Here is a 13,858-nt window from a genome sequence, read left to right on the forward strand (position 1 = left end):
ACAGCCTACTGCCAAGGTCATCGCTGCAATTTTGCTTTTTATCTACTTCGGTGATAATCTGTGGTCTCCGGCTAAAGATGAGGTGGGACAGGAGCAGTGCCAATCTCTCTGTTTAAGGCCGGGGTGGCCTGGAAGATCTACTCTGCTCCCGAATAGGACTTTGGAGGTTGAACTTGAAGTAGAATTCTGGACCCTTCTCTTACTTGTTGAGATGTTGTGGTTCGCTCGGCCCCCGCTGGTGCATTTTGCCAGCCTGTTACTTCCCCACCATCTGGGCTACTAACATCTTCTCCAGCTAGTCAGGAGGAAGCTCCCGGAGGCCCAGATGTTGAGGCCGTTTCCCCAGCAGGCTCTCAACCGTTCCACAACCTGCTGTGATATGGTGACGGGAGGTTTTGTTTGGCAAGAGGGGATGCTAAGATAGGGCTGAGAATTTGCACCCCCAGAAGCTGTAGAGTGTCTCCGTTCCTTTGGTAGATAACACCCACCAACCTCCCCCCCCCAATATAAAAACTGAATCCTACTCATCTCTGGACACTGCAAAGCGTGTTTTGAGAGCCCCGTTTTCAGGTGGTCTCATGGAGAAGACAGCTTGCTAGAAATGGACCAGGCCGGGAGTGTAGCTTTGTTGTGCTTCTCCTTTTTTCTCATTCCATCACAAATTCCAAAGTCCAAAAGTGAGGAAGCTCCTTGTAAGACAGAAAAAAAACTCTTTTGGTCTCTCAAGGAAGGGGCTTAGAGAGGCCCCCTGGTCTATTTTTGAATCTTGGCTTCAGGATAGGAGAACTCGATTTATTCTTGTTTAATCCGCAGTTCTCCAAATTCCCCCCTCCCCCTGAAATCCAGATTCCTCGAGAGGAGGCCCATCGCAGTTCATTCTTGCTCTCTTGGGCGTCCGAAAACGAATCTTCTTCCAGGTGGCCTTCTATCCTTCTTACGTCCCATCCAAGTTTATTCATTTCTTCTGACGGACCCCGGGGCCCGGTCAGTTTCATGCATGACTTGGCATCCTTTTCCTGAGGTCTTTGCGTCAGATGTGGGGTTGTCAAAAGGAAGATGGAGAATTTTGCCTGGGTCTCTCTTGAATTCCACGCTGCAGGGGACATCGGTGGAGCAGAAGGGGGTCCTATTTGGTGAGGTTAGACCTTCTTGTCCATTAATCTAGACTTTATTCCGCTCTTAGCTGCAAAGTGTGTTGAGGGCCACACCATTTCTTTGACCCAACTCTCTGCCTGTGGTTTCCCAGTTGTTCTGGACTTTATTCCCCTCTTGTGTGTTAGCTGCAAAGAGTGTTATCTCTTTGACCCAACTCGGGGCCGAGCCCACTGCCTGTGGTTTCCCAGTGGTTGGCCTGCCATTCTAGCATCCTCCCAACGGGCTGCACATCTGGCCAGACCCAAAATGCAAAACTAAAAAGCGCCAGCGTTGTCTACCTCTGCCAGGTTCAGCCCTGCAGCTTCCAACTGGCCTGGAGAGGACACTCTGCCTATGCTCAAGGCACGCTGGCTCTCCAGCTGCTATGATTCCATGGGGGAGCAGCCACTCCTGGGCCACAGAGGCCTTTAGCTGTCTCCTGACTGCCGTTTCCCCTCCAGGGGAGGCAGGAAATGCTTCCTCCAAGAACAGCTGCCAGAGGAAGACAATGCAGGGTGGGAGTGCCCCCTCCTCACGGCACAGGCGCCTTCTTCACCTGGATGGGGAAAAGGCACTTGGGATTGTCTGTTTGTGTATGTGTCTGTGTGTGTGTGTGTGAGTAAATATAGGGAATACACACTCCCACCACCAGAAGCTGCTTCTCTCCCTGCAGGGCAAGTTCACTTCCTTGCAAGGAAAGCTCCAGCAACCCAGCTTGCACCTTGAGAGCTAGATTTCCAAGTGCCCAGATTTTAAGACCCCTCTCTTCCATGGGCGTGGGATGCAGTGGCTATCTATTAAATATATACTTTGCTTATCAGGTTTTTCTGGTAATAAAAACAGTTCAGGTTTAAAAATCTGTAATGGGACGTGGTGGCTCAGTGGCTAAGACGCTGAGCTTGTTGATCAGAAAGGTTGGCAGTTCTTGGTGGTTCGAATCCCTGTAACAGAGTGAGCTCCCATGACTGGTCCCAGCTTTTGCCAACCTAGCAGTTCGAAAGCATGTAAAAAATGCAAATAGGAAAATAGGGACCACCTTTGTTGGGAAGGGAACAGCGTTCAGTGCGCCTTCGGCATCTAGTCATGCCGGCCACATGGCCACGGAGACGTCTTCGGACAGCGCTGGCTCTTCGGCTTTGAAACGGAGATGAGCACCGCCCCCTAGAGTCAGGAACGACTAGCACAGATATGCGAGGGGAACCTTTACCTATCTTCCATGGGGGGGGGGCAAAGGAGTCACCTGATCCTGGCTCTCTTTTTTTTTTTTTGGACCTCTGAAGAGGCTTGTTGGGCGGTCTGGAGGAAGAGGAGGGGGGTCGCTGGGCCAAGGCTAATTCCAGGCGGGCGGTGGGCTGGGAGTTTTGGCTCGGGCCGAGTTTGCTTTCGATTCCACGCTGAGACGGTCTGTGTTTTTCCGGCTGCTGTTAGCTTTTTTCTTTTTCTTTTTTCTGGCTGGGAAGGAGGTTTGGGGGGGAATCCGGTAGCAGTTGTGTTCCACCACTGGAGCCCTTCGGGAAGAAAAAGCAAAATGTTGCGCGCGCGCGCGCGCGCACACACACACACACACACACACACACACACACACACACGATCATGGAACCTGGGAGCAAAAAACCTACCCTTTATGTAGTTGTATCCCCAAAACCTGCTTTCTGTGTGAAAAATTCACCCGGTTTCTTATTGGTTTTTTTGGCACCACTGTTGATGAGCTAGATGAGCTTTCGGGGCGCGCAAAGCTTCTGTCCCAGGGATGAGCGAGGCTGAAGGGGGGCAGGCAGGCCGCCAGGCGGCAGCAGTAGCAGGCATATGGCGCCTTCGGAAGCGTTTGGATGATCTTTAGAGGATCCCCATCCCTCGGCTCCAGGCGGCAAGGGGAAAAAAAAAAGTCCCCTCTGGTGCGCACAATCGAAGTTCTTCGCGATCCTCGTCCACCCCGGAAGGGATGCGAGGGGAGCGTTTGTGTTGGTCAACAAAAAAGGGGGGAAACCCTCTCTTGTGGGTTCCCCCCTTAAGTCCGCAGGGCAGAAGAGGACATGACCGCCCTCCTCCCGCCCCGATTTTCTGTATTGCTGGTTTAAACCCGCAGCGCCGCGTTGGTGATTTTTTCGTCTGGTGTGATAGAATTTAATCCGGAAGGCCAGAGCAGGTTCTGTTCAGGCCGATTAGTTTGGTAGTTGTGTGTCTGTGCAGACACGTGTTTTGTTCCCTTTGCTCGTGCGCAATCTGTGTGTGTGTGTGTGTGTGTGTGTGTGCGCGCGCGCGCGCGCGTGACTCTCGGTGTATAGCTTCCTTCCTTCGCTCCTTCCCTCCTTCCTTCTTTATTCTCATCCCCTTCCTTCCTTCCTTCCTTCCGTCCCTGTCATCTTCTCCGTCCCTCCGTCCCTCCCTCTTTCTTTCTTTCTTTCTTTCTTTCTTTCTTTATTCTCATCTCCTTCTTTCCTTCCTTATCTTCTTTGTCATCTCCTTCTTTCCTTCCCTGTCATCTCCCTCCCTCCCGCCTTCTTTCTTTCTTTATTCTCATCTCTTTCTTTCCTTCCTTATCTCCCTCCCCCCTTCTTTCTTTCTTTATTCTCATCTCCTTCCTTCCCTGTCATCTACCTCCCTCCCTCCTTTTTTCTTTTTTTCTTTATTCTCATCCCCTTCCTTCCTTCCTTCCTTATCTACCCCCGTCCTTCTTTCTTTATTCTCATCTCCTTCCTCCCGTCCTTGTCATCTTCCTCCCCCCTTCTTTCCTTCTTTCTTTAGCCTCATCTCCTTCCTTCCTTCCCTCACTCTGTCATCTTCCTCCCTCCACCTCCCTCTCCTTCTTTCTTTATTCTCATCTTTCCTTCCTTCTTTATTCTCATCTCCTTCCTTCCTTCTTTTTTTAATCTCATCTTCCTTCCTTCCGTCTAACATTTATTCAAGCCGAAAAGAAGCGAGCAAGGCTTCAGAAAATCTTGGGAAAGGCCTCGGGTGAAGAGGCTGCCTTCCCCGCAGCTGTGGGGAGAAATCGCTCGTGCTACCTGCGGCTCGCCTTCCCCCTGAGCCAAAGGCTACAATTTCCATCTGGAGGTGTCCAGCTGTTGGCATGGAAAGATGGGACTTGTGTCCTGACACCTCACGGAAGCAGTTTAAAAGAGGACGTTAGTCACCAACTAAGGAAGTGAGTGGCCAGGTGTGTGTGGGTCCCGTCCCCCCCCCGCCAGACGAGACAATAATCTTCCTTACCACGATCTTACCCCGAGCGAGCCCCGATCACGCCAGCCCGCGTTCCATCTGCCTCTATTCCTATTCCTTCAACCGCTTGGTTGAAGCCTGGTTACACCTCGGAAGTGGCTACGAGTGGAGTAAATCGGGGGAATCCGCTTGGGGTCTCGGAGCGCATGTCCCAGATCTCTACCCCCCGCCAAAGCGCTCACAGCGGCCTTCTCTTTGCCTCTCTGGGGCAGTTGGCAGCTAGAACCCGGCAGCCCCCCCCCCCCCCAGTCCCTCTGCCGGCTGCCTGGTGCGCCCCGTCGGGGGGGGGGAGAGCTTTGATTCCAGGGAGGCAGAAAGGACTCTGCCCCCCTCCCTTGGCACCGGGGGCAGGAACAAGAGGCCACGATTCCCGTTGGGTGCACAGTCATGGGGGGTGGCGGTGCGTGTGTCTAAGGGGAAGGGGGTGGACTGTGGCGAGCCCGCCCCCAGGGGGGGGGGACAGCGGAGAGCCGAGCCCTCTCAATGCCCTCCTTCCCCGACGGCGGCGGGGGTGGGGGTTCCTGTGCGTCCCCGCCCGCAGGGAGAACGGCTGCGGAGGCGCAGCAGCGCACACGTCCCTGCGGGTATAAAGAGAGGCCGCTGCCCGCTGGCCCCCCCAGTCTCTTGGCCGCCGCTCGTCGGGGCACCCGCACACCTTCCTTCCCTTCTCCCTCTTTCCCCTCCCCACCCTACCCCCAAAACTCCCCGGGGAAGAGTTTCCCTAGGCGCTGCCTCCAGCTCTTCTCCCTCCCGCAGGCCCGCGAAGGTGATGGATTATTCCTACGACGAGGATCTGGACGAGCTGTGCCCCGTTTGCGGGGACAAAGTGTCGGGCTACCACTACGGGCTTCTGACCTGCGAAAGTTGCAAGGTAGGTGCTGCTGGGATAGCGGGGGGGCGCGGACAGAGGAAGCTGGCGAGGCAACCCCGGGGTGCTGCGGAGAAGCAGAGCGACCGGCCGCCGGCCCGGCTAATGCATCTCCGGGGAGAGGACGGCCCCCCAATACGCCGCCGGAATTATCATAATTAATGTTGCCAACGAAAACGGGGAGGAGGGTCATGGATGACCCGGCAGCGGGCGGCGGCGGCGCGCCCCACAAACAGACCCGCCTTCGGGGCTCTTGGCGTGCTCCGGGACGCCGGAGGGGAAGACGGTTTGGGGGTCTCCAGCCCCCCTAACGGGAGAGAGAAAGGTTTGGCGAGGTAAGGAAGCTCCGGATCCAGCCGCAGCTCCAATCCAACTGGGATCTGGTCAGGTTTTTCCTTTTGGTGGCAAAGAATAACCATCCCAATCGCCACCGTTATAATTGATGTTAATAATCGTTTTTCGATCCTTGCAGGCTTCGGGTTTTTTTTTTTTAATAATTTTGTCGCCTTGGCTGTTGCGATTCTTGGAAGGAGGAAGGGGGGTTGCAGCCCTGAGCAGCCAAAACCTGCGCCCCCCTCCCCAAAAAAATCTCGGTAGATTAAAAAAAAAAAAAAGAACAGAGGTTTTAACAGCTGGGTGAAAGCGAAGCCCGCGCGATCGGCTCTGCACGGAATCCTGAAGGATGCGTTTCATAGCGTTTCCTGTGCCTTGGGCGTTGCGCGGAGTCAGCCTTCCGCGATCCTTCGCGCTGCAGGATAGCGCGCCAACCCTGAAAACCCGTGGATTCGGTTCAGAATTCCGCTCCGTGGAAACGAATCGGGCGAAGGGCGGTTGAAGCGCCCATCGGATTCCGGCTCTTCTCTTCTTGGGTTTTTATTTTATTTTTATTGGGTTTTTATTTTTTTAATTGGGTTTTTATTTCTTTATTGGGGTTTTACTTTTTATTTTTGAAACCGGGCGTCCATCCCTCCACGCGCCCACCCGCGGCGGGAAAAAAAACCCCGCTCCGTCGCTTTGGAGACCCAGATGTTAAAAATGGGGGCGAGGGCTTTCTCCCCGCCCCCCCGTTAAAAAGTAGCCGCTAATTCGGCGTCACTCCGGCCTTCTTTTCCTTAATGCCGCCGCTTGCTTAGTTCCGAAAAATATCCTGGGAAGAGCCGAGAGAGCGAGAACGAGTCGAAAGCCGAAGGGTTGAAAAAGAAACCGAAGGGATGAAGGGGAAAAATAAAAGAGAGAGGGAAAGAGAAATACAGAGAGAAAGAGAGAAAGAGAGAGATACAGAGAGAGAGAGATACAGAGAGGAGAGGGAGATACACACAGAGAGAGATACAGATATACATACATACATACATACATACATACATACATACATATATATATATATATAGAGAGAGATGCAGATATATATATATAGATAGAGAGAGAGAGAGAGAGAGAGAGAGAGAGAGATACAGAGATACAGAGAGAGAGAAAGAGAGAAAGAAAGAGAGAAACAGGGAGAGAAAGAGGGGGGAAAGAGATTTGGCAAGAAACGAAGGGAGAATCTGTTAAAATTAAACTCCATCGGCAGCTGGAAGCGAACGGAATTCAAAGAACGTGGAAGGGATGGTGCCAGCTTTTTCTGCTTTATAAAATATTTTTTTGGGGGAGGGGACAATTAAACCACGCGGAGTTTGGTTTCGCCCACCCAGGGCCCCGGATTTGAGGGAGGGAAGTTGGCATTTTTCTAAATATTTGAAGATGGGAAAATAAACGAGCGAAATGGCGCCCCTGGTTTAAAAACGAAAGCGGGCCGAAGGTGGGCAGGGGGTTCCTTTCTGGGCTCCCGCGGCGCCCCCCGTCCCTCGGAGAGTCGCGGGCCGGCCGGTTTGCGGGAGCGCGGCGGTCCGAGGACCGAACTGGGGCGCTGGGGGATGGGTGGGTGGGCTCCTTTGGGTTATTTCAGGGGGAGACGAGTTTTGATTTGGAGGCAGGGGGGCGAATGCGGAAAAAATCTTCACCTTTCTAGTTTAATCCTAATGGGGGGGAGAAGAAATAGCTGCGTCCTTCTCTCAAGCCACTTTCCCAAACACCCCCCTACCCCCCCTTTTTTTAAAAACGGGAACTGCCCCCTTAAAACGCCGCCTCTAACCAAAGGCCACCTTCATTTTAAGATTTACGCGTGGGGCCCTTACAGAAATAGGTTATTTTTCTTCTCCCTCTGGATATTTTCCTGTGATTTCTCCAGCCGGGAGTGGCGTGAAAATGGTTGACCCGGGTCGGGAAAAGACCCTCGCCCTTTGCCTTGGATTTGAGGGGTGGGCGAGGGACAGGAGGGAGAAAGAATGAGGGGTGGTTTTTTTTGCAATGCATAAGAAATCTAGAGGTGGGGTCGTATTAAAATCCTGTTTTATTTATTTACTAACAGGAAATTTACTATTTGTTTGTTTGTTTGTTTGTTTACTTAGGATTGATCCTGTTAGTATCAATCAATTTATTATTCATATATGGACTCTTGTTTCGAGTCCCATTTGACCAAGGACCCTCGCACTGATCGCTTTTACATTATTTTAAAACAGCTCTAATTATTAACAAACCATTTAACGATTCCCGCCTCCTGCTCCACCGTTCCTTCCGCTTAGGTTAGGACGAAGCCCATTTCGCGGATGGACAACTGAGGCCAGAGGTGCAGAAAAATGAAAGGCAGGGAGCGGGCGACCCTCGTCGTCCCTCGGGGGAGGGGGCACTTGCGTAGCTACTCTTCCAGGTTAAACTACCTCGCAAGCCTGGGGGTGGAGGAGAACATGAGGAGCGTAGGTCAGAGTGGCTTAAATAATTTCTATTAAAAAAAATGTCCTATGTTAAATTGTGTGAATTTTTGGAGCCTAAAAATGGGGGGACACTTTTTTTTTGAGCCAAAGGTTTACGGTTCTTCGCCAGGAGGAATTGTTACCTAGAGGCGCGACTCAGCGGCCGGCCGTGGATGTATTGGACACGCTAGCAAACTTTCTAAAATAATGTGTTTTTTTAAAAAAATTTATTTTATATGACGTCCACACGAATACAAGATCAACGCGAAAGTGATGGCGCGCAGAACCAATTCGGATGGGGAACAGTTTGTTTTAGGGGTGAATCCCATTCCACAGTGGATGGAATCGGGATGCAGACTCCCTCTGGACCCCAGGGCTGTCTTAACGCGTGGGCTTGAAGGGCATTTGCCCGTGGGTCCCAGGAGCATAGAGGCCCCATACCAACACCAATTTTGTTGGCAGTGCCAATAAAATAAATACGTTTAATTTTATCGACCATTTACAATTTTTATCCCCGTGAGTAATTGTGGTAGGGGCACCAGGACGCTGCTTTGCCGGTGGCGGACTGCGGGGGGCATAATGCTGTTAAGACGACCCTGCCTGGAGCCTCAGCTGCTGACCCAGCTCCCAGAATCCTCCAACCCGGGACAGGCCAGGGGGAATTCTGGGATCGGAGTAACACGCGCGCCTAGGATCGTTTTCCGCGCTCCCTTTCCTCTTCCCTTTGCGCCCCTCTCTCACGCCCCTCTCTCCCCTCGCCCAGGGCTTCTTCAAGAGGACGGTGCAGAATAATAAACACTACACGTGTACCGAGAGCCAGAACTGCAAGATCGACAAGACGCAGCGGAAAAGGTGCCCGTACTGCCGTTTTCAGAAGTGCCTGGCCGTCGGGATGCGGCTGGAAGGTGAGCTTTCTGGGTATAGCTTGGGGGTGGGGGGAAAAACCAGGGGGGCTCTTTGCACGTCGGAAGGGCCTTTGTTGGAGAGCCGAAGGAAAGAGGGAGAAGCCCCCCTGGTTTTTCCCCCCGCTGGGGAGGGGGATTCCCGCCCCTCTTCTTCCCAGGGTGGACGAGGGCAGCCACAGCTGCTCCGGCGGGAGAGCGAAGCGGCCTTGGGAAGCAGAGAAAACGAAAGTGCTTTCTGCGGGCCGGGAAAAAAACCGAGAGTTTAGAGGGAGGGGGGGAGTAAGGCAGGGAATCTGGCCGGGCCTCCTCCCCTGCATTCCCACCAGGGTCCCCCCAAATCTTTGGGGATGGGACGGAGGCGAGGGGAGGGGGGCACTCTGCCCATGTTTGAAGACAACGGTTGCAAAAGCGCCCATCCAAAGTTGCCCGAGAGAGACGTTGTGTATGTCTCCCCCCCGCCTCCTCCCCCCGTAACGAACAGCTTGCTTGGCAAGGGGGCTCGAGGAACGCCCGACCCCACTCCTTCTCCCTCCCTCTCTCCCTCTCTTTAAAAGGAGAAGGCGGTAAGAAAAGGAATTCAATTTCCCCACGCCCATCGCGGGACGCCCCAAGCCTTTCGACGAATTCGGGGTTGAAACCCCACCTCTTTTCTGCCTTGAGAGCCCCCTCCCCGGGACGCGCCAATAAAGCGGGGCAGCTTTTATTTTTTGGCGTGGGCCTGTTCCCTCTACCCCCCACCCCCCGCGATCGCAAACCCGTTCAGCCCACTTTGGAGACCGACCCAAGGCAGCTAGGAAGCCTTGAATGGGGAGGGTTGGGCGGGGGGGGGAACCCCACGATTCGGAGCAGCTCAGGGAAGCGCCTCGTCGTGTGAACGCGAGCTTTGGAAGTGGGTCGGAGTCAGGGCTGAGGTGCTGTCCCGGGAGGGGAGGAAGGGAGCGAGGTGACCTCCCCAGAACGGTTGCCTTGGCTCGCTAGAGCAGGGCAGGCGCTCAATTTTTGCCCTTCACCTACGCGGGGGAGGGGACGTGGTGGAGGGGAAGGGGCGGGCAGCGAAAACTTTGGCCGAGGCTCTTCGTCCGGCCGCCGCGCTCTCCCCCCGTTTTTCCTTCCTCCCCCTGCCTCGCTGCGCTTGGAGGAACTGGGGAAGGGAAGCTCCACTTTAAATAGACGGGGTGGAGGGGGGGGCGCTCCCTTGCCTTTCCTCACCCCCTCCCGCAGGCTCTCTCTCTCCCCTCCCCTCCACCCCCACCGCCCCTCCGCTAAGATCTTAGAATCTTAGACTAGAGCTGGAAAGGGACCTTGGAGGTCTTTTAGTCCAGCCCCCTCCTCAACCAGGAGACCCTACACCATTTCAGGAAAGAAGGAAGGAAAGAAGGAAGGAAGGAAGGAAGGAAGGAAGGAAGAGACCTTGGAGGTCTTCTAGTCCAGCCCCCTGCTCAAGCAGGAGAATCTATACCATTTCAGGAAAGAAGGAAGGAAGGAAGGGACCTTAGAGGTCTTCTAGTCCACCCCCCTGCTCAAGCAGGAGAATCTATACCATTTCAGGAAGGAAGGAAGGAAGAAAGGAAGGAAGGAAGGAAGGAAGGAAGGAAGGAAGGAAGGAAGGAAGAGACCTTGGAGGTCTTCTAGTCCAACCCCTTGCTCAAGGCAGAGAATCTATGCCATTTCAGGAAGGAAGGAAGGAAGGAAGGAAGGAAGGAAGGAAGGAAGGAAGGAAGGAAGGAAGGAGAAAAAAGTTGTAAGGAACCTTGGAGGTCTTCTAGTCCAGCCCCCTGCTCAAGCAGGAGATCTTCACGGATCTGTTTTGGGAGAAGTGGGGGTGGGAAAAGCCGGACAGGCGACAGAGTGGCCTGCGCGAAGACGCTGGCGGAATCCACTAGTCGGGGCGAGGAATCCACGTCTGTCGGAGCCCCCCCCCCCCCAAGGCAGTGGAGGCCGTGAGAAGAACCCTGGGTCGGTAGCAGGCAGGAGACGCGGAGGAGCCCCGACGGACAGCTACCACGGGCGGCAACTGGGGAAACCCGGGCAGCGAGAGCCTCGTAGGGACTATTGCCAAACGGCCGCGTTCCGTAGCGCCGTCCCCGTTTCACCGCGGCCTTTTCCTCCTCTCCATCCTTTGGGTGCCACTAGACGTCGGGGCGGGCGGGATGGGGGGCTTCTCCGCTTATATTCCCCCCCGCGCGGGTGGAGAAGGAGGAGTGATGAGGCCGAGCGGGTGAGGGTTTCTGCCCTCAAAGCCCCCTAGACGTCGGGCGGGGGAAATAGGGGGGGTCTCCACTCACATGCCCCCCCCGCGCTGGTGGTGGTAATGCCGAGTGGGTGAGGGTCTCCGCCGCCTTCAAAGCCCCCTAGACGTGGGGGAGAAAATGAGGGGCGGGGGCTTCTCCTCTCATGTCCCCCGCGCGTGGGGGGAAGGGGGAAGGAGGTGGTGGTAATGCCAGGCGGGTGAGGGTCTCTGCACCCCTCGAAGCCCCCCACCCCACTCCAACGCCTGTCCGGTGCTCGCTTCCTTTGCAGCCGTGCGCGCCGACCGTATGCGCGGGGGCAGGAATAAATTCGGCCCGATGTACAAGCGAGACCGGGCGCTGAAGCAGCAGAAGAAGGCGCTGTTCCGGGCCAACGGCTTCAAGCTGGAGACCGTCCCGCCGCCGGGTGGCCCTCCTCCTCCTCCTCCTCCGCCGCCGCCGCCCCCCATCGTCTCCCCGGTGCAGGCGGCGGACTACGGGGGGCTGCCCCCTTCCTTGCACGGCCTGGCTCACCACCAGCACCCGGGCGGCCTTGGCAAGGCTCTGCCGCCCCCCAGCGCCGCTGCCATGACGCCCATCGACTACGAGCGCAGCCCCTACGGGACCCCCGGCCTAGCAGCCCCCGGCCCGGTGGGTCCCGGGCCCCTCTCGGGCTACCACTACCCGCCTTTCGCCAGCCGGGCCATCAAGTCGGAATTCCCGGAGCCTTACGCCGCCCACCCGTACGAGGCAGCCCCGGCGTACCCTTTCCCGGAGCCTTACCCGGGCGTCCTCGGGGGCGGCGGGTCCCCGGCGGCGGGGCTGGACGTGCCCGAGGTGATCCTGAAGCTGCTGCAGTTGGAGCCCGAGGAGCCGCAGCTGAAGACCCGCATCCTGAACTGCCTCCAGCAGGAGCAGCAGCAGAGCAAGAGCCGGCAGGAGAAGCTGACCACCTTCGGGCTCCTTTGCAAGATGGCAGACCAGACCCTCTTCGCCATAGTGGAGTGGGCGCGCAGCTGCATCTTCTTCAAGGAACTGGAGGTGAGACCCCCGGCGGGAAAGTGGGGGGGGGAAGACCCTCTCCTCCCCCAAAGCAGCCCTGCTGGAGGGAAATTTCCCCATGTATTCTGCAGCCCATCGTCCACAACCACGCTGACTGGGGAGCATGGGGCTTCCTGGGCAGAGCCCTGGGTTCGTGCCAGGGCTGGGAGGTTGAACTGGGACGGTTGAACTGGGACCATTAATGACACAGCTCAGTTTTCTTTCTAAAGCACTCTGAAGACACCCCCCCCCCAGCTGTCTCAGACTGGGAAGCCCATCGCCCACAGCCTCACTGACTTGGGGGGGGGCATGGGGCTTCATAGGCAGGGCCCTGGGTTCATTCCAGTGCTGGGTGGTTGAACTGGGACGTTTGACTGGGACTTTTAATGACACAGATCAGTTTTCTTTCTAAAGCACCAAAAGACGGTTTTTTTCCCCAGCAGTCTCAGGCCGGGAACCCCATCGTCCACAGCCGCACTGACGGGCGGGGGGGGGGGCATGAGACTTCCTGGGCAGAGCCTTGGGTTCGTGCCAGTGCTGGGAAGTTGAACTGGGACGGTTGAACTGGGACCATTAATGACACAGCTCAGTTTTCTTTCTAAAGCACTCTGAAGACATCCCCCTCCCTGTCTCAGACTGGGAAGCCCATCGTCCACAGCCTTACTGACTGGGGGTGCATGAGGCTTCCTGGGAAGAGCCCTTGATCCGTGCCAGTGCTGGCAGGTTGAACTGGGACAGTTAAACTGGGATCATTACCGACCCAGCTCAGTTTTCTTTTTAAAGCACCAGAAGACATTTCCCCCCTGGCATTTCCTGGCTGTCTGAGACCGGGAAGCCCATCATCCACAGCCTCACTGACTGGGGAGCATGGGGCTTCCTGGAGAGAGCTGTTGGTTCGGGCCAGTGCTGGGAGGTTGAACTGGGACCATTACTGGGTTTACTTCCCAAGGCAGCCTCAGGAGACGACATCTGGGGGGTACCAGGTTGCCCCTTTCCTCCCCGTGCCTCAGTTTCCCTCTGGGTGGAAGGGAAAGTTGGTGCCCTTTGTGTGATCAGCTGGTTTATATAATATATATGGCCATCAACCCTTGAGGCATAATTGATGGGGGAGCTGCAGTGTGTGTGTGTGTGTGTGTGACTCCAGCCTTGCGGACAGGGTCTCCCCAAGGAAGACAAACTCAAGGGCGGGGTCTCAGATCCAGCAGGCACCTCCAGATGTTGCCCCACACCTGGAGGAGGACAGCTGGAGATACTTGGCACCGGGTTCTCCTTGCTAGCTGCTTTTGTTGTAGAGGCAGGAAAAGGAAGCTGAACTCTGTGTGTGTGTGTGTTGTGTGTTGTGTGTATGAGTGGACAAGATTGTGCAGCTCCAGGATAGGCTGACAGATCCAAGGAGAGGTGTGTCAGACGGCAAAATTATACTATAATTTCCTTCCTTCCTTCCTTCCTTCCTTCCTTCCTTCCTTCCTTCCTTCCTTCCTTCCTTCCTTCCTTCATCCCATTTCCATCTCCTTCCTTCCCTCCCCATTTTCTTTCTTTCTTTCTTTCTTTCCTTTCTTTCCTTCCTTCCTTCCTTCTTTCTCTCTTTTCTTTTTCTTCCTTTCTTATCTTTCCTTTCTTCCTTTCCTCTTTCTTTCCTGTTTTCATTTCACTTCTTTTCTTTCACCCTGTAAT

General features: G+C 55.2%; 1 protein-coding gene across 1 annotated transcript in view; it reads left to right on the plus strand.

Moving 5' to 3' along the window:
• Positions 1 to 5,122: 5,122 nt before the first annotated feature.
• Positions 5,123 to 13,858, plus strand: part of NR5A1 (nuclear receptor subfamily 5 group A member 1) — a 31,288-nt gene continuing 22,552 nt past the window's right edge. Inside the window, 3 exon segments of the mRNA XM_087703647.1 lie at positions 5,123 to 5,224; positions 8,774 to 8,915; positions 11,436 to 12,184. Of these exon segments, the coding sequence (XP_087559773.1) occupies positions 5,123 to 5,224; positions 8,774 to 8,915; positions 11,436 to 12,184 (993 nt within the window).

This window comes from Thamnophis sirtalis, unplaced genomic scaffold (assembly GCF_051295495.1).
Source record: "Thamnophis sirtalis isolate CommonGarterSnake01/CBP01778 unplaced genomic scaffold, rThaSir2_p1.2 scaffold_2, whole genome shotgun sequence".
Taxonomy (NCBI): domain Eukaryota; kingdom Metazoa; phylum Chordata; class Lepidosauria; order Squamata; family Natricidae; genus Thamnophis; species Thamnophis sirtalis.